We start from the raw sequence: 23,544 nt of genomic DNA, 5'->3' as shown, positions 1-23,544 counted from the left end.
ATAAGCCATTTTAATTATACCAGAAGCTTCCATGATCTGTTTGAGGCAGTAGATAGCAGTTGAAGATTTTACAGCAAACCTAACTCTCTGGGAGTTACTTTAATAGCACCAAATCAACTGTCTTAAACTATGTTCCTATGATTATTTTTGGGAGGGGATGGTAGGTGCTCAACTTTTATTAAAACTAATCTGCTTTTTTCATATTCTGCAAGAATATTTTGTCTCTATTCCTGACTTGGTTTGTTTGTTTGTTTGGGTTTTTTTTACACATAAGTCCAAATGTTCAAAAGTATTCACAATTTGTTGTGAGCTGGATTTCGCAGAAGAGCTTGGCTCCTATTTAGACACTTAAAGTAGTCAGATTTTTCAAAAGTTCCCAAAACTCAGCAGCTCCTGTTTAGTACAGCCAGAGCTGTTGGGTGTTGATTACCTTTGAAAATCTACCCCTATGGTCTTGGGGGTTTTGAAGTTGTTCTTTGTATTAAAACCATCTAAACTGGCAAAATACTGAATATTCACAACTACTGTTTGTACATTATAAAATACCGACAATCTTGCATTACGCAACTTAATTTCCCCCTTTGCATATGGTATGTAATACATATAGTGTCCTGCAAATCCATAGTCGTATGATCCATGCACTTGCAAATACTAATGTATGCATACACCTATATATCTGTAAAATGCATTTCCAGGAAATGGGCATTAATGGGAAGTAGAAAGTAAGTCATGAACTATCTTGACATGGTCTATGAGCATAAATACATTTTAACCTTCTTCTCTGTTACCTTTCATGCATTTCCTTCTCCAAATTGAGCTGTTCCTCCAAAAACAACTAACATTATTGAATTTCAGCTAAAAAAAAGTTAATCCATTCTTGCTTTTGGGGTATTAACCAATATAGCAGAAGTGTATAAAATCTTATGAAAATGGATAAGCTTTCCACAATACTTGACGGTTGTTAATTGACAATTTTTCAGTTGTGCTTCTTTAAAACAAATGAAGCTTCGTGATGGGAATTTTCACTTTTGTCCTGACCAAGTCAGCCTACCACTTGAACTGTGGGGAGTGTAATCCACTGAGTACAGGCAGTCCCCGGGTTACATACAAGATAGGTACTGTAGGTTTGTTCTTAAGTTGAATCTGTATGTAAGTCAGAACTGGCGGTCAGTTTCAGCAGCGGCTGAATCTGGACGCCAGTTCCGACTTACATACATTCAGCCGCTGCTGAAACTGACCGCCAGTTCTGACTTACATACAGAATCAACTTAAGAACCCCAAGCGTCCCCAAGTCAGTTGAAATTGATCAGCAGCTGATTCCAGGAAGCCCGGGGCAGAGCAACTCTGCCTCGGGCTTCCTGTAGCCCCCCCCCTCACTGCCCGAGCCCCCCCCCCCCCCCCCTCCCGCGGCTCTGCAGACCAGGGAGACACAGAGAAAGCCCCAGAGTACACGGGCGGCAGGACCGCGAGGTCCCGCAGTCCGTGTACTCTGGGGCAGCCCCGTTCGTAACTGCGGATCCGACATAAGTCCGGGACTGCCTGTACCCTGTGGGAAGCTTAGGTTCCATGATCAAGAACCAATACAAGGTTCCCTTTCTTCTGTTAAATCTGCATAAGCCATGGAGATGCGTTTTTTTCCTTCCACATAGTGGAGTAGAGGAATTGAATGAACACAATGATCAGTATGTCAAGTTTTGGATTAATGGAATAAATTGCTTTATCTACGTTTCTAACCTCAACAGTTTTAGCTGTAGAAGTTGGAAGTGGGGGGACCTCATAGGAAAAACTTGGGAGAAGGAAAATGAAACTCATCCTTTTTGCCTTCATGAAGATCTAGTCTGTGTGTTTCAGGGAAAGCAGGTGAAAATAAGACCACTTGGTATCCCCTCTTTTAGATGACTTTGTAATCTTGAAGGAAAGTTTCAGGTTTAAGACTCCCATTTTCTGTTTGGTTACTCACTATTAAAGATAAGAATTTTTTTCAATGTGTTTAAATAATTTCCCTTTTAAGCATGTTGAACAGAAACATAACATATTCCTTATATTAAGGGTTATGTGATGTGTGTTTTTAAGGCTTCTTTGCATATATAATTTTCCTGGCAAGTACATGATTCCTTTTCACTAAATACCAAGGTTTGCTGGTCTTGGGACCACTAGACTTGTGAATACTGTGTGTGCATGTCTATAGGTGTATATATTTCTTTTCCAGCTAATACCTCAAACTTTGTGATAGTTTAATATTGTACCACTGTAAATTTGCACAGAACAGGGCTTCCATTAGGCATTACAACTATCCATCCAAATTTGAGGGTTCTGGTGTAACTAATCTTTAAATACTTTTTCCCCCAATATGTGGGTAAACATTCTCATTAGAGTCCGTTTTTAAAAGAAAATGATAGCCTTTTGCGCTTCCCAGAAATCTGAAATCTCACAAAGTAAAAGCATTTCTCAACTTAAACTGGGGAAGGTAGTTAGAAATGGCTTACATTTCAAATGACGTTTCTGAACTTGCTGCTGGCATTGGCTGTATGGTCAGTTGTGAAACTGACATTTGGAGAATGTAAAATCATGGAAAGCTTTAAAAATCTCAAGGAATTTAAATGTTTGTTCTTTAGACTTTTAAAAAGCAGTGCAATATGGGAAATGTGATTAGGCTTTGCAAATCATGTTCAATACACCTAATAATGTAATGGAAGCCTTGCAAAGGAAATCTGGTGAGATGAAGGTGGTATCTTAACAAAATTCTTATTTTGTTTTGTCTAACTCTATGGCATTTCCAAGATGTAAAGGTTAAGTTTAAAGAGACTTGCCTTATTTATAATATCTAATGTAATATTAGACATATCAAAATAAAATTATTTTCAGTGTGTAAATGTGCAAACATCTTATTATTTACATGTTAAAGAAAACTTTAACTATTCATTCTAGTTTTAAATTCAGAGGCTTGTGTTTTATTTATGCTCAGCTCATGTAGATACTGAACTAAGAATAGGCACATATTTGATCTTATAAGATAAATTATTTCTTTTTAAGACAAAGTTATCTAGCTACTAAAATATTTCATCTTAAATTCTTATGTATTTGGAAAATATTGCTGGTTTGTTTTATAAATTAAGACTTTTCTGCACAGCCATTAATTACCATAAGGAAAACTGCCTACTTTCAATAAACGTGTTTTCCTTTCCCCTGAAAAAAACAACTTTCAGTCATAAAGTGTATAGTATCATGAGCTTTTGTGGTCACAACCCACTTCTTCGGATGTCTGAAGAAGTGGGTTGTGTGCACAGAAGCTCATGATACTATATATATAATTTTTTAGTCTCCAAGGGTATGTCTACACTAGTTTTTTTTTCTAAAAAACTTCAATTACATCCACACTGCAATCGCGTTCTTTTGGGAAAAAAATCGAAAGAACTGAGAGGTTTTTCCGACATTGGTTAACCTCTTTCTACAAGGAAGAAACCTTTTTTCGAAAGAGCTCTTTCGGAAAAAAGCGTGTGGGGACAGGAAAGAGGGAGTTCTTTTGATTTTAATAGGGTCCATATTTTACCCCTAATCCTGCTCATTAGTTATGCATTTGTTACACAGGGACCTGGGTCGTCAGCATCTGGGACCTTAGTGTCTAAAGCCATGTGCCTCTACAGCTTGAGCTAAAACCCAACTCTCTCTCAGCTAAGGCTGTAGAGCAGCCTTCATTCTCATTTGTCCGTTGTTCTCAGTGCTTCTGGGTTACATGTATGTCTGAGTTTAACGTTAAAAATGGCATATGATTTATTATGGTTCTACATGTATCCTTTCTTTATAAGTAACAATGTTCCTCTTCAAATTAGAAAAATAAATAAGTAGCACAAGCACATATGTACCCCTCATCCCTTACAATTTTATATTAGATCCCAACCTGGATTTAATATACTGTATGTCTACAGTTTATATAATTAAGACACATAAGCTACTTTATTTAAAAATGAGTGAACAGCAGTGATAATGAAAATGAGCTACTCAGAAAAGTGGTGTACAAATAGAGTTCGCTATTTTGGGGAGATTTTTTTTAAAAAAAAAAATCTTCCTGGGAACGATCATGTAAACAGCAAAAGTCTGAACTTATCAGAAATGACAGGCTCAAACAAACTCCATTTGGATATTCTGTTCTTGAGTACTAAAAGAAGAAAATGACTTAAATCTTGCTGAGAAATTCATAAACTGATAGTAAACTTCCACTCTTGTCCTGATAATCAGATAAAAATTAAGTAAACTGCATCATGCATTAGGTTTCGGTAGGTCCTTCATTCTGTGATTTTTTGCACCATTACAAAAGTTACAGGGAAAAAGGATGCACTCTGAAAAATATCACCATCTTCCTCCCCAAGATTCATCTGATGAAGTGGGTTTTATTCAGGAAAGTTCATGAGCCTATGTATTTTTGAGTGGTCCCCAACCTTTTGGGGCTGCCAGGCACCTGGGGGTGGGGCCATTCACATACCGGGCACCCAAGCCGCCCAAACGCTGCACTACCGGGGCCGGCGCTGCTCCTGTGCCATGTGCCCAGGGGCAGACATGCCCAGGAGTCGGCAGCACCCATGCGCCGCGCACCTGGGGCCGGCACCACTCCTGTGCCGCGTGCCCAGGGGCAGGGACGCCCATACACTGTGTGCCCGGGGCCAGCACAGCCTATGCACTGTGCGTCTGGGGGCGGAGCCGCCCATGTGCTTCGCGCCCGGGGCTGGCACTGCCCTTTTGCCATGTGTCCGGGGGCGGGGCCAGCCCCAATCACTTATTGGGCACACTGTGCTGGGGAGCACTGCGTTGGAAACCACTGCTCTAAGCCCTGGTCTACACTAAGGAGTTACTTTGAAATAACTCCCCATATTTCAAAATAATAAGCGGAGCGTCCACATTACCAAGCCTATTATTTCAAAATAACAAGCTGGGTATTTTGAAATCTGTACTCCTACTTTCCATACGGAGAATACTTATTTTGAAATATTTCAAAATAACTAACTACTCCCCAGAGTAATTTGAAGTAAGTATTTCCCAGTACTTCCTAGGGCTCTAAGACGAGGTAGCGTATCTACAACAATGGAGCCTGCCTCGGATTAATTTTGAGGCTCCTGTGTGGTCGGGGACATGCTATTTTGATTGTTATTTTTGGAGTTACTTTTAATTATTTTGAAATTTCCTACTGTGGACATTAGGGATGTTAAGTTGTGATTAATTAGCTAAATGAGTAGTCAATGGAATTTCCAATGCCTACTCCATTAGTCAATAATGAGGGGGGCGCTTGCTACCCCTGCTGCAATTCTGCATTTTAAATGCAGTGAGCTCTTACTATATTTAAAATGCAGAGCCGTAGCAGTCCCAGGGCTGGCATGAGCCAAGACTGCTTAGTCCTGGCTCGTGCTGGTAGGGTTGCCAGGTGTCTGGTATTCACCTGGACAGTCTTGTATTTTCTCCTCCTGCCTGGTAAAAAAAAAAATTCAGACTATTAGACACCTGAGATGTCTAGTATTCTCTGAATTTTTCCCTGGCCAGGAGGCAAAAATGCTGGGCACATGGCAATCTTACAAACACTCAGTGCCTGGCCTCCCACTCCCTCGCATCCCCCCAGCTCCCAACACCCCTAGCCCCTCTGACTTCAGCCCCCATGCTTACCTGGTTCCCCAAGGCTGCTGGCACAAAATAGCTACTGGCCAAAAGACCTAAGGGAAGCAATCTTCCCCTTGGGTCTTAGTGCTCAACCACTTCCCTGTTCCTATCCATGCACTCACCCTTAAAGGGGACATGCTGTTTTTGGGCTTAAGTCCTTGGAGTCTTTTTTTGGGGGGGTTGGGGGAGCCAGCAGCTTTGGTTTCCCCTCACTTTCCCCTCTCTTCTCCCCCCCCACAGAATTTTTTCCTGGTGGGTTTTTTGGGGGGGGGGAGGAGGGTTGGTATTTTTGTTTCAATCATCTTGCAACCCTATGTGCTGGCCCCGGAAGCTACCCCTGGTGTGGCTCTGCAAGTTCTTACTACAAAGGCAGAGCCCGTAGCAGGGGTAGCTTCGGTGTGAGCCAGAACTAAGCACACTCTTCCCTACCCTTATGCAGCACCGAGACTCAGCTTTTAGGCATGTTCCTCACAGCACCAAGGGAAGAAGCAGAGTCATCTTGATTACCCACAAACACAGGTCATGTAATCTTTGTCACTGGAGATATTTAAGGGTGGGTTGAATACACATCTATCAGAGCCTGGCTAGACTAGGGTTTCCCAACCTGTGGTCGGGACCCAAATATGGGTCACCAAGTCTTCCTCACTTGTGGAAATGGATCCCCATCTGGAAAAGGTTGGGAACCGCTGGCCTAGAGACGATGCTGGGCCCTGAGGCAGGGGCCTGGACACTCTCCAGCCAGGTCCCTTCCAGTCCTAATGGTCTCTGGTTCCAGCCCTAGCAGACAGGCCCCCCGCACTGCCCCGCCCCCTTAGCAAGATCCCTGCAGCACCAGCACCGCCGGCTTTGCGATGCCTGACAACCAGGGCTGGGCGTAGCTACGGAGCATGCTCAACAGCGCGAGCTCCGCAACAGGGTGCGCGCGCGCCTCTGGACGCCTCCAGGGCCCGGCCGCGGCTCAACGAAGTGCAGTCACATGATCGCCTCCGCACCCTCTGCGTTGGGGCGGAAGCGGGCAAAGACGCCGCCGTGGTTGCGCGCTCCCACTCGCGTTGCCCTGTCACGGCTCTCACGGTCGGGCATGCTCCGTAGCTACACGGGAGACCGAGCTGACGCTACAGCCGGAAGTGACGCCGGCAGGGGTGGGTGGGGCGGGAGGTCTGTGATTGTTTCGTGCGTGGGGCATCACGTGATCGAGGGCTAAAGGAGAAGCGGCCGCTCGCTGCCTGGGCTGTTGTTGCGGGGGATCCCGGAAGCGACCAGGGTAAGGGAGCAGGGGGGCTGTAGCTAGTGTTATTGTAGGGCCTACTGTATTGATTCCTCCCTCTATGCGGTGCGGGGAGTCGAGCTATAGGGGCCCGGTCGGGCCCGCCTCCCCCCAGCGCCGCCACAGCCCACGGCGCGGCCCCTTTCTCGCTAGCCCCCCCCTCGCCGTGCGGGAACGCCCGGGCTTGAGCGTCTCCCGGCCCCCCGTAGGGTCAGGTAACCCTGGCCCAGCCTGACCGGTGTCTGTCCCGTCTGTGCTAGAAACCTGCAGGGAGGGGACCTTCCAGCCTGCTCTGGAAACCTGGCCCGGGTCTCCGCTGCCCCGTAGCCAGGCTGCCTTCGGCCCGTTACTGCTTCTGCTGCTCTTAGAGGATACAGACAACGATTGATCTCAGTCCCTCTAGCAACCCTTTTCTACCAGCCCCCACCCTCTTTTTCTGTCAACAGCCCCAAGCTCCTTGTGTGTTTTTTTTTTTTTAAATCTTTCCTCATAGAACAGATTTTCCTCACCTGTCCCTCCTTTTTTCCTCATGTAAGATTGTCAGTGCTTTTGCGGAAATACTATGCTGCTCCCGTTCAGGCAAAAGTCTTTTTCCAAACAACTTTTGCGCAAAAGGGCCAGTGTAGACAGCAGAGATTTATTTTCCGCAAAAAAGCCCCGATCGTGAAAATGGCGATCGGGGCTTTTTTGAGGAAAAGCATGTCTAGATTGGCAAGACGCTTTTCCGCGAAAGCACTTTTTGCGGAAAAGCGCCCGTGGCCAATCTAGATACGCTTCTCCGAAAATGCTTTTAACAGAAAATTTTTCCGTTAAAAGCGTTTCCGGAAAATCATGCCAGTGTAGACGTAGCCAGAGAGAATATCAAGAAATAATGTATACTTACCTTAACCTCACACTCATTTCCCCCCCCCCCTTTTTTTTTTAGCGCCCAATCCCTGAAGCTAGATTTGCACTACAAACCTACATTGGCATAAAAATGTAGCTCAGGGGTATGAAAAATCCACATCCCTATGCCATGCAGTTGTCCTCTTAGCATATGCACATCATGCTTCAGGTGGCATGTGACCAGGATTAATCACCAGATTTGGTCTATTGGTTGGCACATTCACTAACCTGGCTTGGTTCAAATACTGAAGGGGATTCTGATCCTTAACCCCCATCCCACGTGATGCAGTTATAACAACCTAACTCTTGGTGCTGTCTGATAGTGCTGTCTGAGAGCTTCTCCTGTGAACATAGCTACTGCTTTTTATGGAAGTGGATTAACTTTGTGGACTGGAGAAGCTCTCCTGTCAGCATAGTAGGACCTTAACCTAAAATACTACATCTGGACAGTTGTGCCATTGTAGCTTTTTAAATGTAGACTTGCCCTGAGACTCTATCTTATTTATGCAGCTTTTGATCCATGATTGCCCCTGGGACTACTTTTGAGGAAGGCCCTCTGGAGAAGGGCTTGTGTGCATCTTGTAAGACATTTTCTTTTAAGAGCAGTTCAATGCCCAGAACTCGCTCTCTTGGGCAGGTGCCTTGGGCATTATATTCTTCACGTTGGCAGAGGAAGGAAAGCTAGGGAATGCTAGAAATTAATAGGGATGTTGCTCCCTCCTTAATTTTATGTGAGACTAAACAAAAAAAGAGAAAGAGAGCAGATAAAAGCTTATGTGCATGACTATTGTTGGCTCTTATTTTTCAGGAACTTTGACAGTACATCTGATTTATTTAAAAAGTTTCAAAACATGGCCGATGTAAGTATTTTGCAAATATGCTACCTGCCCTAAAAAGCTTACTTTACAGACCCATCCTATATGCTGATCCATATGGGCGTGCCTTTATGAAGCCTCACTCAGTGCAGTGGAACTGACTTATGGCAGTAAAGCTATGCGTGAGTTATGGGGTTGCCAGATGGTTTAACCAAAAATACTGACGACCATCCCCCTCCCCCCCCCCCCCCCCAAAAAAAAACAGAGGAAAAAATTCTGTTGGTGGGGAAAAAAGGGGGGCGGCAGGGGAGACCAAAGTTGTTGAGCAAAAAAAGGGGGGGGGCCCTGAGAGTTAAGCGCAAAAAAACAAAAAAACCCTGCATGGTCCCTTTAAGAACAGGGGCTGGGCTCTGCCTCTCTTAACAGGCTGCAGGTATAGCAGCAGAGTGAGGGCCACAGCAACAGCAGCTTTTGCTGAGTATGCTCAGTTGCATAACACATGCTCAGTACGCCCTAGGTATGACTTTCTGAGAGGCAGCTGTTTGCGACGCTACTTCGGCCATCTTCTCTGCCTTTTCTCCCTGCTTTGGACCAGACAGCTTCCCTGCAGAATGAGGTATTCGGTGGGGGAAGCAGGCAGGCTGGGCCTGGTTGCTTAGGGTTGCCAGGTGTCCCTTATTTTCGCCCCCTGGCCGGGAAAAAAATCAGAAAATACCTGACATTTTAGGTGTCTGGTATCTTCTGAATTTTTTTACCAGACAGGAGGCGAAAATACCTGATTGTCTGGGTCAATACTGGACACCTAGAAACCCTAATGAGCTAAAGTATTTGTAGGACTAAGTCCTTAGACATCTATAAACACTTTGAAAGGAAAATAGGCCTTCACTGTCTGAGAATGACGTTTCAAAAGCTTCAGGGGGTAGCCTACTTAGTCTGTACAGGATAAACTTAAACAACAAATAATTTGTTAGTCTTTAAAGTGCTACCAGAAAATGTAGATGGTATCATGAGATTTCTTGGGCACAATCCACTTCTTCAGATGACCAGAGTGTTGGATGTCCAGAACTAAATGACATGATTATGCAAAAGGAGGGAGAATCTGCTCTTTGGTCAGTAACATGTGAAATAATTATAGCTGGAAGATGCTAAAACAAAGTTCAGATGTGCTGGGACATGCATTTGTTTCAGCAAATGTATTCAGATGTTCAAAACGCTATGTAGTTAGTGTGTTAGCATGAAAGGTTATATTTAAAACACTTCGGGAGAAGTGTGAAATGCAATAGTGTGCTTGCTGCCATTTCACTTAAATGTACTTTGGTTGGTTAACAAACTATGTACATTCTCAGAGCTTCTGAAATGATTAACAGAATTAAATGAATAAGTAATATAAGTTCTATATATATGCAAATTCTGGAACACTGGCTATTTTTATATAAAAGTACCAAAGAAGGTGTTTGGGGGTTTTGGTTAGATTATAATTAAAAAATGTGTCTCAGTACAGTTTTTAAAAAATACTTGGTGGTAGGAAGAAACAGAAAGTTTTAAAAAATGACATGAATAGTTTCTATTGTGATAAAATTGAGACTGTTTTATACATATTTTGAAAATAAAACATATTTCATAACTTTGTTTTTTTCTTTATAGGACCTGAAAAGGTTTCTGTACAAAAAATTACCAAGGTAACCTAATTATCATGCTACAGTATTCACTTTGTACTGTGTGCTGTTTTACAATTAATGTATGATAACATTTATTTGGATTTTAATGGACTTCAGTGAAAGTAATCCAACAGATTGTCCATACTGTCTGGATATTTTTTTTAAATGATATATTTAAATTTATAGGTTCCTATTGTCCAGGGGTGGGCAATAATTTTTGGCAGGGGGCCATTTCAAGATTTTGGAAAGTGGTCAAGGGCCACACTTTTCTGTGGAGGGGTGCAAGGTCTAGGATGAAGATTGGGCACAGGCGGGCGCATGGGGTAAGGGACATGGGTGCAGGAGACAGTGTGAGGTCTGAGAGGAAGTTTGGGCAAAGGAGGAGGTTGTGACCTGGGTCAGGGAATAGGGCTCTTGGGTCAGTGAGGTGGTTTGGGTGCAAGAGAGGATTCTGGCCTAGGACAGAGGCACTAGGAGAGAACGCAAAGTCTGGGAAAGAGCTGTGACCTGGGAGAAGAGGATACACACTACAGATGGTGTAGGTGGTGACTTGGGGCAGGGGATTGGGGTGCAGGATCTGGGAGGCTGTATGGGTGCAGGAGAGGATTCTGGCCTGGGGGAGGGGTGAAGCAGGGTGGGGTACAGGCTCTGGGAGGCAGTTATGGCCTGGGGCAGGGGGGTGCAGTGTGTTTGGATGGTGACCTGAGGGAGGGAGTTGGGGTGCAGGACGGGCAGGGTGCCAGAGGCAGGCTCTGCCTGGGAGGTGCTTTTTTAAGCCTTCAGCACTCCCAAGGCAGGCTGGACTCCCTGCCTGCTGAAGCCCCAAATCACTTACAACTGCAGGCTGCAAACCCCACATGTGTCTCAGCTCCAGGATAGGGAAGAAATTTGCGCTGCTCCCATCTGCCAGGTCAATCTCTCAGATCTTATTGGCTAGTTGTTTCTGGCCACTAGGAGCTGAGAGATTGGCTGGGGTCAGTTCCTATTGACCAGTAATTTCTGGTCAATCGGAGCTGAAGATTGGGCTGGGGGTGAGGAGATTGCAGGAAGCCTCCCCCTCCCTGCAGAGTAGAGAGATGCATGGAGTGAACTTGAAGCTGTGTGCCTGAGGGTCCCGGCAGGGGCAGTCCGCAGCCGGATCCAGTGGCTTGCAAGGCCAGATTCAGCCCCCTGGCTGTATTTTGCCCAGTCCTGCTATAGTCTGAACAATGTTTATCTGGCTGCAAAAATCTATCCTTTGTTAACCCATCTTCTAATAAGACACTTATCTTGAAACTTAGTACATTGTATTTTTGAGTGAATTAAAAGTCAGTTTAAAAAAAACCTATCCATCTCTCCATTCCAAAAGAAGGACAATATTCTTCATTTTAAGGGAATAGTGTTTTAAAAAGGCTCTTGTTACTGGAATAACTCCTGTATTCAAGCAACACGTCCTACTGTCTTTCTGGAGACTTGGCAATTCTTGGTAGTTTCCAGTTTCTCAGTACCGTAAGTAGCTAGGCTAGGTCAGTCATTAGCACCATTAAATCATTGTGCTCTGGAACTGCGTGCAAATACCGTGAAAACTGCACTTCCTGGAATAGCAGTTCCTTTTCTGAAGCTGCAGGACCTCCAGACCTTCCAATATCATTCTGCTTGAACTTCTAATAACTGTCTGCCTTTGGTCCCTTGGGTGATCACATAACAAAAAGCTAGTTTAATGGTGGGCGCTTTTTGCACATCTCTCCTTGCTACTTCCCACTTTGGTATGTGTTTGCTGAATAAAAATGAACTGTGCTGCTAGCATGTCAGCTTGGTAAAAACAACACTTTGTTTTCTCTAGTGTTGAAGGTCTTCATGCTATTTTAGTGTCAGACCGAGATGGTGTGCCTGTTATCAAAGGTAAATCATAAGTCTGATTGTACATCTTCTGTATAATAATAGACATTTTTAATTGAAAGACAAAAACTGGCTTCCTAATAGAGACAGGACTCTCTTCCTCCTGTCTTTAGTTTACTGTAAATATTAGAGGTTGATCTAAGCATTAAGTCAAACATGCTGAAATTTGGGATGTTTTAACAAGGATTTATTGGACACTAAGTTATCTCTCTTGAGAGCATTCTCTATCTAGGTATATGCAGCGTGTTTAAAACCATAGTCTGTAGGCACGTCATGTCATATCCTCTGTGAAGAGAGTTGGAATCATGTAATGCGTTCATACCATAAAGCTGCACTCATATTAGTAGACAATGCCAGGATTGCTTTAGCAGTAGTTTCATCCTAAGACTGATATGACCAAATGCTACCCACTGATAAATGCAGCCATTTGCTGTTGACTTAATTCTGAACGTGTTTGTGTTGGGGGCTATGCTATCCTTACCTTACTTTTGATCAGTAACATGAGATGTCTTGTGCTATGGGCACAATGGCGGAAGTTAAGAATCCAAAGATTCAAGTTTCTGTAGATGGTTTTTGGGTCCCATCTCATTTACGGACGCTCAATAGGAGTTTCATATATAAGTGAACCTGAAGGCAGACCTATGACATGAACATGATCTGGGTGAAATGGACTGGGTCTTGCATGCTCCTGGAAGTGAGACAATCAAACACAACAGCATCAGCACAGATCATGGTGCAGCAAACCAGTGTATAGAAAATAAACGATCCTCAGGACATTAGGAAAGCTGGCTGGTGAAGTGGTGATGAAGCTATACAGAGTTATAAAGAGCTATACATGCATCTTCCAAAGCACATCAGATGAGATTCATTTTTGAGGGAAAGTGGGAAGCAGGTAAGAGCAGTTTTATATGGATGACATCTGATCTAGTTTACTGTTGCCTGATCCATATGTACAAAGATCTTCTACCAATGTAAAATATGTTTTGTTCCAGTTGCCAATGATAATGCTCCAGAGCATGCACTTAGACCTGGTTTCTTGTCCACTTTTGCACTTGCGACAGACCAGGGCAGCAAACTAGGGCTTTCAAAAAACAAAAGTATCATCTGTTACTACAACACATACCAGGTAAGAGATTTCAATGTTGTCTTGATCTATCTATTGGCCAGAATTATTCCTACCTGACTTAAAAAACAAACAAACAAACCCAACTCTCTATCCTGACTTTTCAAAGAGGTTTGATTAAATTTAAATATGTATTTTTTTTCCTAAAATACAAGAATAGCTTGTTATACTGATTTGTTTGTAATATGGATCGAAAGAAGCTTTTATTTCCTAGCATGAGTAAATGAGTTACTGGTTCAGGGCAGTACTTGAAGATCACTGTGTTCTCCAGCAGATGGTGCCTGTTGCAAATCCCTAATATCTACATGTCCTTGTTCTAAATTTGTATTTGTTGCTGGCAATTCAAAAATAATTCTTTTGGGGGAAAATGTTCGTGTTTTATATACATACGATCAGGAATAGTGTCTGGGCAAGGAAATTTACAAAACAGTTCAGTTTATAAAATTGATATTTTAACCTTATGTCTACTGAAATTCATCATCTTTCAACAATTTCACACTCCTGAGTTCTCTGTGGACTGATTAGCAGAATTTACAGAAAGGTGCTAATTCAAACAAATGAAAAAAAGCTTGTTCAAACTTGCCATGCTCAGCTTTGTTTGATGGAAACTATGTAAAAAAGGAGCTGTTTGACCCTGAATGCGTTGGCTTGACATTCTTTTGACACTATTAACTTATGCTCAGTAGTTCTCATTTCTTCAGGGCAATATCTCCTTCCTGGAATATTTTTTTAAATTGTGTATTAAGAGAAAGGAAATAACACGTACAGTATGCTACAGTTTTTAAATTGGCTCAGTTTCACAAAGTGTAATGAAAGATTTTTTTTAATTGTATCCTTTGGTATATATGGTTGTGACTATTTTCTTCCACTATTTGATCTGAGGAAGTAGGTCTGGCCCACGAAAGCTCATCATCTAATAAACTATCTTGTTAGCCTTTAAAGTGCTACATTGTCCTGCATTTTGCTTCAACAAAGTGTAAGATACTGCATAGCTCTGTGTGCCACAAAATGGGATTGCTATCTCTCTGCTAGCACCTTTTAGTGCTGAATCTTTAATACCTATTCCCAGTTGTTATTCCTATTCAGAATTTAAATTGATGGGACCAGTTGCATAAATAAGGGCTGCAGGGTTGGTTAGGGAATGAGTGTAGCAGGTTTTACATTGTTGTTCTGACAAGTCATCTATTGATTTGTTTTGTTTTGTTTTGTTTTTGAGGATCCTTTGTTTGTTTTTTAAGGTGGTCCAGTTCAATCGGTTACCTTTGGTAGTAAGTTTCATTGCTAGCAGCAATGCCAATACCGGTACGTTTTCATTTCCTAAGCTGCAATGATATTTTAAATGACTAGAGTGAGATTTTTTTTTCAATAAGACTTAAAATAATGTATTTAGAAAAATGAAAGGCTGAATTCAGTGTTCATTACAAAATTTGAATATTGTCTTGTCACCAGCAACCAGTATGGAACCTTTATAAAAGGTATTGAGGCTGATGGGGAGGGGTGGGGGGGGGGGAATATTTTCAGTACAATTTTCAAAACTTCCTAAATCCCAAAGGAGGCTAATATTTGAAACTTTTGAAAACAGGGCTTTGGGTACTTTCTTAAAAGTAATTAATTTTTACCCATATTCAAATTAATGCATTACCTTAAACAGGATATGAACCTCACTTATTTGGAATATACATTGGTAATGACCCCACAATACAAACTAGTTGGCAATCTTTCTTCTCTCTGTGCCACAAAAGGTGAACCAATCACAGCAACAAAAGCCTCTACGCTATTCCATCCTCCAGGCTTGACAATGTATCTTACCTTCTTTTTTGCCCGGGTGCCACTTCAAAAAATGTTTAAGTAGCCCCAGGCCACCTGGGAAGGGGCGGGGCCTGAACCAGAAGGGGCGGGGCTACCCCACCCCCAGACCATGATTGGTTTTGGGGTGGGGGAACCCCTTTGCCCCCCCTTCCCACTAGGTACTCATGCCCTGGAAGAAGCTTGGCACACTCCCCCACCCTCAGGCTACTAAGGGCCTGGGAGCATGAGAAGCTTCCTCCCGTACTGTGAGGAGCACTTCAGAGCACCTTGTGCTCCTGGCAGGGTGGGAGGAGGCTTCATGTGCTCCCCTCGGCCCTAATTGGTATGGGGGCAGGGGAGCAACAGGGCCTCCACGGACCAGATCCACCTGCTTGGTGGTCTGGATCCGTCCCGCGGAGGCCCTTTTGCCCACCCCTGTGCTAAGGTCTGCAAGGAAGATACTGTCTTGTCATGTCTTCAACATGTCTTGAGCAACTTAGCAAATTAGTGCTTAATAATGCATTAACCTTATTATCACTAGTAGTAACAAAGAGTCTGCAGCTCAGATGTTGCCTCTGTTAACCTGTCTCAAAATTATGCCCTTCAGTTATGCAGAACCCTGAGTTTGGCACTTCAGTGTGTCCCCCTGGCGCTCTGCTTGTTCCAGAGAGGATCCTCTGTTGTAGAGTTGTTCTGACTTTGAAACATACGAATGCTGCCACTAGTCCCCAGAGCCTGCATGGTGTAGAGGGGATGCAGCAGGTGCCAGTAAAGAGCAAGAATGCGCTTCCATAGGCTTTGTTCGTGTTCTAGGGACTTTCCTGCCATGTTTTGCTCTTATCTGATCCCCCATCCGTGCTTTGGAAAGGCAGAGACCAGAAGGGCACTTACATTGCAGTGTCAACTGCTGTCTCTAGCTCTCATATGCTGCTTCCTTGTAGTGTGAGAAACTGAAGTCAAAACAATTTCGTTTTAGCAAACGCTTTCTTGTTTGACTGCTTTGGAGAGAGCCTTAATGGATGTTATGTAGTGTAACCATTTTGTATCTCTTCTCTTTATCATTCCAGGACTGATCGTCAGCTTAGAGAAGGAGCTTGCCCCCTTGTTTGAAGAGTTGAGGCAGGTTGTAGAAGTTTCTTAACCTTGATGTATCTTCACAGTGCAGCATCTCTTCACTATCCAGTGGGGCAAACTGATTCAATAATTCTCAGCCTATGAGAGGAAATGCCACTTATTGTACTAAATAAGAATACATTTGTACATAGTGCTGAATCTGCAGTGAGATACTAATGTGTTAGAGAGAGACTCTTTGGCCACACATCTTGTATTGTGCACTACTGGAGAGACCACCAAATGGCTCCAGTGGACCCACTTATGAAGGATCAGGCTTAATAGAATTGACCAGAGTCTGCATTCTGTTGCTCCTGATAAGCGATCCCGTTTTCTTGCCATTCAGAATACAAAACGTTAAGTAGGATTTACCCTCTCACTAGCCACTACATAGTGGGGGAACAGAATTAATTTTCATGGTCCTGTAATGAACCCTTCATTACATGTGCTAAGAAAAAGAGGAAATTTGTTTGCAGTCATAGCAGTACAATCAATAATTATCCCATATTTTAAATTTTTCTGATGCTGATTCAAAGGAATACTACTAATCTGAATGTGGGTTTCCTTGGTATAGGAGCAGGATGCTGGTGTTTCTATAGAAGTTACTGCTTCAAGCCTTTTCCTTATTACTGAGTACAAGTTGCCCAATCAGTGTTGCACTTTCTTATATTTCTTTTGTACAGTGTAGGTGTGAGACCCAGGTTTGTCTTTTGTTGTGGTATTTGTGCATAAGTTAAAGGTAACACTTCATCTGCTTATTTATCTTTAGGTTTTCCTAAGCAGATGTCTAAATAAAACAGTATTTTTAAAAATGTAGTCCAATCTGTTTTTTTAATATCTTCTAAAATATTGCTGGTAAACCTACTTTTCCATGCAGATAACTATTTCCCTTGTTGCTATGTAAATGTACAACTTGGGGAATTTATGTGCTGAAAAGTAAACTATAAAACTCATTTAGGTCTCATGATTTGAATTTCTACATTTTTATTAAAAAATTGAATTATTTGCTGTCAAAATGTCAAACTATACATGTGTGTATGGGATTTTGGAAGTAAAAAACCCTTTGGAGCCATATAATGCCTTTTCTAAGGCAAAACTTCATATTTTGGTATAGGATTTGTGATTTTAAAATAGATGGTACTGATTTCCCTTGGCAACCGTTACTAGAACTCCATTTCAAATTGGGGATGGGCTGAGGGGGGATGTTTCTGCCTCAAAAAAACCAAACACAACAGAAGAATACTACCTTACCATTCAGACCTTGAATCCCTCAGCCCACTGCCCCTCCAGTTACCTGAGCAGAAAAAAAACAGGCTTTGCAGAATATTTCTAAACTGATCACATTTGGGCTCTAACGTATAGAACTGTTAAATCTGCAATTGAAGAACCTTTATAGAGGATGCTTTTGCCAGCTGCCTTCTTTAAGGCTCTCATATTAAGAGGCTTCAACTAGTGCTGATTGTAACTGCAGAAGTATCACATAGAAGAAGCAGTTTTTCAGCTAGTCGAGTCTCAAAACATCTGCATTTTTTAATACAAGGCAACACTTCAAATTCCACCTAGAAATGAATCAGCCATTGTAAGACCCTGATCAACCACTATAACATCCTGTGTGAAGCTTCACTTGAAAAGCAGTAAGCTGTATTCTAACCTGGCTTCAGTTTGTGTGTGAGAAAATACTACATTTTGTTTCCAATATTCTGCAATACGGCCTTTTCTCATGGAACAGAACTCTACTTGGGAAATCCTATGTGGACTCAAGTCATCTCACCATTAGAGAGATGTGTATACTGTTGACTCCACTCAGCTCTGTTGCAGTTATCTTGTAAACCATTCAATTCATTTAAAAGCTCTCCTCATCAGAGGTGGCATTGTTAAATAATTTATTGGGAGGAATAAAGGATAGAACTAATTACCTTATAAAACTTTGCATGTTGGCACCATTCTACTAACTTTCTTGACTGCAGGCATCTTAAATTTAAGTTTAAAAAGAGAATCTTTTAATAGTTTAGTAAAACTCTATTTATTGGGGCACTTTAAAATATTTTTACAAAAACATTCAACAAATACTGTGAACATCTAAGTTAAAACAAAATACTACTCCTGTAATTACACTCTGGACCCTTCCTCTATCATAAGAGAGTCTCTTGTTTTTCCAGGCTTAGGGTATATCTAGACTGCAAGGATCTATCAGAAAAAGATATGCAAAATGCGCTCCGCAGAAGAGGCTTTTCTGACATTTGGCCCATCTAGACTGAGCCAAATTTTGGAGGAAAAAACCCTCTTTCAAAAGCTTCCTTCTTCCTCGTGGAATGAGAAATACAGGGGCTTCCGAAAGAGCACGTTTGTTCTTCTGCCAAAAAAAAGTGGAAGAGCAAACAGGTTCCCTGGACAGAGTTTTTTCGGGATACCTCTGGTATCCAGAAAACCCCCTGCAGTCTAGCCATACCCCTAGATGCCTCTCTTCACACAGTAAAGGCAACTTAGAAAATTAAAGTACTCAGGGTACAAGCTTTATTTTAAAAATGCCAAAGCAGTTTATAAGGTGGGACAACATAGCATGGTCTTGTGTAATGTAAAACTTTCGCTTGACTTGTACCTGCCCAAAAATCTGATATTTCAGAACAAATGCATGAGCCCTGCTTTCTTTGTCTGGATAGCTGCTTGATGCTTTACAATTCATTTCAGAATGTAACTTATCTCTTAGCTCCTTGCCCTGTCCCCTAAGACACACAAACCTAATGAACTAAAATGAATAGCTTCTGCTTGTAAGCTCTCAATACTAACCAAGGAAAGATAATTACAAGCAGATACCTCTAGCAGAAACATGTAAAAAATTAACTATCTTCATTGGGGTAAGGGAAGGGTACCTGCCTCTGCTAGATTTCCACTAAGCATCTATAGGAACCGAGAGCTCTGGTGGCTGTAGAACCGCAATGGAAAACCTACACGAGTAGCCCTCCTTCATCTCAGTGGGCCACAAGATTGTTGTAACCAACAGGGTCCCATGGGTTAGGGTAGTTTTGCCAACTGCACTTCTGTAGCTGGAATTTGAAGGTTTTGCCAATTTGAGCCATAGCAGTGCTTTGACAGATGGAGTGCACAACTCTTCCAGTCAGTGTTGTGTGCAATGCCCTTCACATGCCCTTGCTTTACATGTATCATTTTAGTAATACAAGTAGGAAAAAAAATCAGAAATCAGCAGACTCTGGTAACACTGGGTCTGCACAAGACTCTGAGGGGGTAGGGAATAACATTTTCTTTCCCATATGGCAGATTCATTTTAAAGAGACTATGCTGTATATATGCTTAATATTTTATTTTTAATCAAATCGTTCCTAGGAACTAACCAAGAACAGGGGGCCACATTGTGCCAGAGGCACTGTTGGGCTGCAGGTTGCCCACCACTGCTATAGAGCATTCTCTCCTCATTCCATTGGATCGTATGACTATTCCTTTATGAGTGTACTAGGAATGGAGAAGCTGGGGTTCAAATGCCTTGTGCCCTTATCACCCCAGTATATCAGCAAGGATATTTTCAATATAGTACATTCCTGAGAGATACATTCTATTTATTTTACAGAAAGAGAGGCTATCTCACACACAGTTGTCAAAATGGAGGACATGCTAGTATCTTTCATCATAATCAAGTATCACCCACTTTGACACTGGACTTTAAAAATAATAATTTTATATTTTCCATGTAAAAGGGACTCACATAAATTACAAAAATATACTCTAGTCAGTTTCACAGCAACATGGGAAAAAATCTATTTTGGAGACAATATTCTAAGATTTAAACCCTTAAACCACAATGCAAAAGAAATATTTAAGGTTTCCAGTATAAAGCTGATGTCACATGAATAGGTTAAACCCTGTAGAACGGCTGTTGCTAGAAGTTAGTTATTTATTACATATGTTCAATGATGCTAGCCTGAGAGTGCTTTACTACTATACTTTCAAATACTGAACATTTTTGTGATGCGTAAGTGAACAGACAAGGTGGCACACTTAAATATACATTAGGAATGTGGCTGGATAAGGAACCAGTATCACTGGGATGCAACAGTTTTCATGGATAACATTTCACATTCTGAAAGTGTCCAGCTAGTATTAATCCTGTCTATGATGCAAGTAGGGAGATGTTCCCTGTAGATAATGCATGTGCTGGAGCTGCCCTCATGTGAAATGACGCTTTTAAATGCTGAAGATTGAATCTTGCTGAGGAAATGTCATTGGTACAATAACTACAGAGTAGAGGTGGCTTCACGCTGGTCCTGTTGTTTTCTTATTTGTGACTGAAACAAAAGACAATCTATTATTTATTCATGTATGATGTGACTAGTTAAAAAGAAACATAAAAGAAAAAGAAAAATTGGTCAAATAGATAAAATAGTAGCTGCTGGTTTTTGAGCAAGTTAGATTTACAACTCATTGCTCTGCCCTCTTGATTCTCATCTGATCACCCAGTGTATGCTGTCTGTGTTGTCCTGTATTAGCTCCAGTCAAGGTAAAAATGTGCAGGGACCATGTTGCTTTGTGTTCTGTACAAGACTATGAATACAGAAGGCACCCAAGGAAAACAATAGTGTAGAATATGCACATTCAAAATGCTTACCCAGTTTTGTGTGTGTATCTCTTTAATACAATTATGTCAAACTAAAGAGCCAGTATAATCGGTTTGCCCGGTTGGGTATTTCCAGACATGTAGGGGAATTCCAACAAACAAGATCCTGGGAGAAAAACCTAACATTTCCTTCCCACATGGCAGACTCATTTTAAAGGGACTATGCTGTAAGTATACCATAATATTTTATTATCAATCAAATAGTTCCTAGGAACTAACCAAGAACAGGGGGCCATATTGTACCAGAGGGCACTGTTCAAGAACAGAATAGTAGACAAGGCCTGCATCAAAGAGTCTGCAGTCTAAATAAGCAAGATAGACAAAGGGGATTGACCATGTAAGCAGAAGGATCAATGTAATGCCAAATGTCTAATGTACTTACTGTAATGCCATGTATAACACATAAAAAGCAAAGTGAACACCACTCTGAAACATGTGAGGCTGACAATGTTTTATACATACAGTGGAATAGATTCTGAGCATGCAGTTCTCACTGAAGCCAACAGAAGCTGCATGTTAATCTTTGAAGGTTCAAACTGACTCATTGAAATTTGAATGGGAGAAATATAAAAAATATTGCGAGGGAGCAATAATTTCTCCATTTATTCACAGTGTTGCCAACCCCAACCAGTCAAAAATCGTGAGTTAAGTCCCTAAAATCATAAAAAAAAATTTAAAAAAAACTGGGGTTCTTTTTATTTTTCTTCTAATTTTTTTGGCTATTCGGTTTCATGTTTTAAAGTTTTTCTCTGCTCCCATGATGGCTAGCAAGACACTTCTATTCCCATGGAAACAGATTTTCATATAACAGCATGATGCCTGGTACATAAGAAAAACATGGGGAATCATAAAATTAATGATAAAACCATGGATGACAAGCTGTTGGAGATAACTGTTTAGTGTTTTACTTTGAGCCCTTTTGACTAGAGCGTTTTTACAAATAAAATTGCTAAGTGTACACACTATGGCTACGTCTACACTGGCCCCTTTTCCGAAAGGGGCATGTTAATTTCACAGGTCGTAATAGGGAAATCCGCGGGGGATTTAAATATCCCCCGCGGCATTTAAATAAAAATGTCCGCCGCTTTTTTCCGGCTTTTAGAAAAGCCGGAAAAGAGCGTCTACACTGGCCCCGATCCTCCGGAAAAAAGCCCTTTTCCGGAGGATCTCTTATTCCTACTTTAAAATTAATGATAAAACCATGGATGACAAGCTGTTGGAGATAACTGTTTAGTGTTTTACTTTGAGCCCTTTTGACTAGAGCGTCTTTAAAAGTAGGAATAAGAGATCCTCCGGAAAAGGGCTTTTTTCTGGAGGATCGGGGCCAGTGTAGACGCTCTTTTCCGGCTTTTCTAAAAGCCGGAAAAAAGCGGCGGACATTTTTATTTAAATGCCGCGGGGGATATTTAAATCCCCCGCGGATTTCCCTATTACGACCTGTGAAATTAACATGCCCCTTTCAGAAAAGTTTAAAGTAGGAATAAGAGATCCTCCGGAAAAGGGCTTTTTTCCGGAGGATCGGGGCCAGTGTAGACGCTCTTTTCCGGCTTTTCTAAAAGCCGGAAAAAAGCGGCGGACATTTTTATTTAAATGCCGCGGGGGATATTTAAATCCCCCGCGGATTTCCCTATTATGACCTGTGAAATTAACATGCCCCTTTCGGAAAAGGGGCCAGTGTAGACGAGCCCAGTGGGAAGGAGAATACATCGTTGTGCAGAACCATCTCAAGCCATCTCCAAAATGATATTCTGTAGCACTGGAAATAAATCTGTGATTTAAGAATTAAAAAAAAAAACTCTAAGATGACAACTTGATCTCTGGTAATTCAAACTGAAACGGGCTAGATCATGTCAATTCACTTATACCTGGCATTAATGCATTGCTATGGTAAATACATCTATCTTCTGTATGTGTACATACAGGAAACAGCCAACAAATGTGTTTCTGGTCTTTGGTGTGCTTCTGCCCATGTTAGCATTTAACCCACCAGTTCCTTACCAATTTCCATCGCAGTATCTTAATCCACTCATCTGCTTCTATACCAGTCTTTGCACACAGGTAATATGTTCTTAGTGGGAATACTAAACTGTAAAGAAAACAGAATGTAAACTATCTTAATCCATTAGCATAATCCATAGTTCTTCTCATAGTGGTGCTTCCTCCCTCATTGGTCCTAGACAATTTTTTTTGAGTCTTCCGGATGGAGTCATGCATGGTTAATGTCTCGGAGCCTGCCTACAATGCAGCTTGGACTGTTGAGCCAAAACTATTTTTTGAATTACGTTCTTGATGAGTTCTTGTTAATACACTGTGCCTGGCCAGTACAGACACATGAACTGTGTTTTGCAGAATTGAGTTGGGTTGGCTTTAATGTATACCTCAAAAATAACCATGTTTACGTTGACTGCTTAGTGGTCTAATCTTAGTCAGTTACACCTGCTTACACTGGGAATTCAGTTTTTTGAGTGGAAGTGGAATTCAATAGTGCATGAACCCCATAGTCCATCAAGAATTCTAACTCTAGCATTGACTCTTGCAGGGCTGTGTAGAATTCAGCTATTGCCTATGATCAATCAATGTTTCCTAGGTACATTAGGGTTTTCAGAAAAGCTAAGTTAAACATCAAGGGTTCACGGGAACTGCAGCTTACCAGAAACAGTTGACTCGTTCCTGCGAATAGTCAAATTGCACCGCTGAGCATTCTGTTAAGTCTAGTGCCCGAATTGGTTCTGTGGACTTGAAAATAAAAT

The 23,544-nt window shown here is 41.9% G+C and overlaps 2 protein-coding genes across 3 annotated transcripts in view; one reads left to right on the top strand and one right to left on the bottom strand.

The window, feature by feature from the left end:
- Positions 1 to 6,633: 6,633 nt before the first annotated feature.
- LAMTOR3 (late endosomal/lysosomal adaptor, MAPK and MTOR activator 3) lies at positions 6,634 to 16,778 on the top strand. The gene is made up of 7 exons (XM_006133782.4): positions 6,634 to 6,907; positions 8,604 to 8,655; positions 10,255 to 10,289; positions 12,091 to 12,149; positions 13,139 to 13,272; positions 14,508 to 14,571; positions 16,125 to 16,778. Exons 2-7 carry the CDS (start codon positions 8,647 to 8,649, stop codon positions 16,196 to 16,198), a joined length of 375 nt encoding a protein of 124 aa, XP_006133844.1. The 5' UTR covers positions 6,634 to 6,907; positions 8,604 to 8,646; the 3' UTR covers positions 16,199 to 16,778.
- The window catches only part of DAPP1 (dual adaptor of phosphotyrosine and 3-phosphoinositides 1), a 57,210-nt gene continuing 48,120 nt past the window's right edge, over positions 14,455 to 23,544 (bottom strand). For both annotated transcript variants that reach the window (XM_075929654.1, XM_006133781.4), the window contains exons 7-9: positions 23,445 to 23,530; positions 22,793 to 22,880; positions 14,455 to 20,465 (exon numbers count right to left, since the gene is read on the bottom strand). In XM_075929654.1, coding sequence (XP_075785769.1) covers positions 20,415 to 20,465; positions 22,793 to 22,880; positions 23,445 to 23,530 — 225 coding nt within the window. In that variant the 3' untranslated portion in view covers positions 14,455 to 20,414. The remainder of the gene's footprint in view (positions 20,466 to 22,792; positions 22,881 to 23,444; positions 23,531 to 23,544) is intronic.

The sequence above is a fragment of the Pelodiscus sinensis genome, chromosome 5 (genome assembly GCF_049634645.1).
Source record: "Pelodiscus sinensis isolate JC-2024 chromosome 5, ASM4963464v1, whole genome shotgun sequence".
In the NCBI taxonomy this organism is placed as follows: Eukaryota; Metazoa; Chordata; order Testudines; family Trionychidae; genus Pelodiscus; species Pelodiscus sinensis.
Note: the sequence above shows the minus strand (reverse complement) of the source record. Positions and strands in the feature narration are given on the sequence as shown.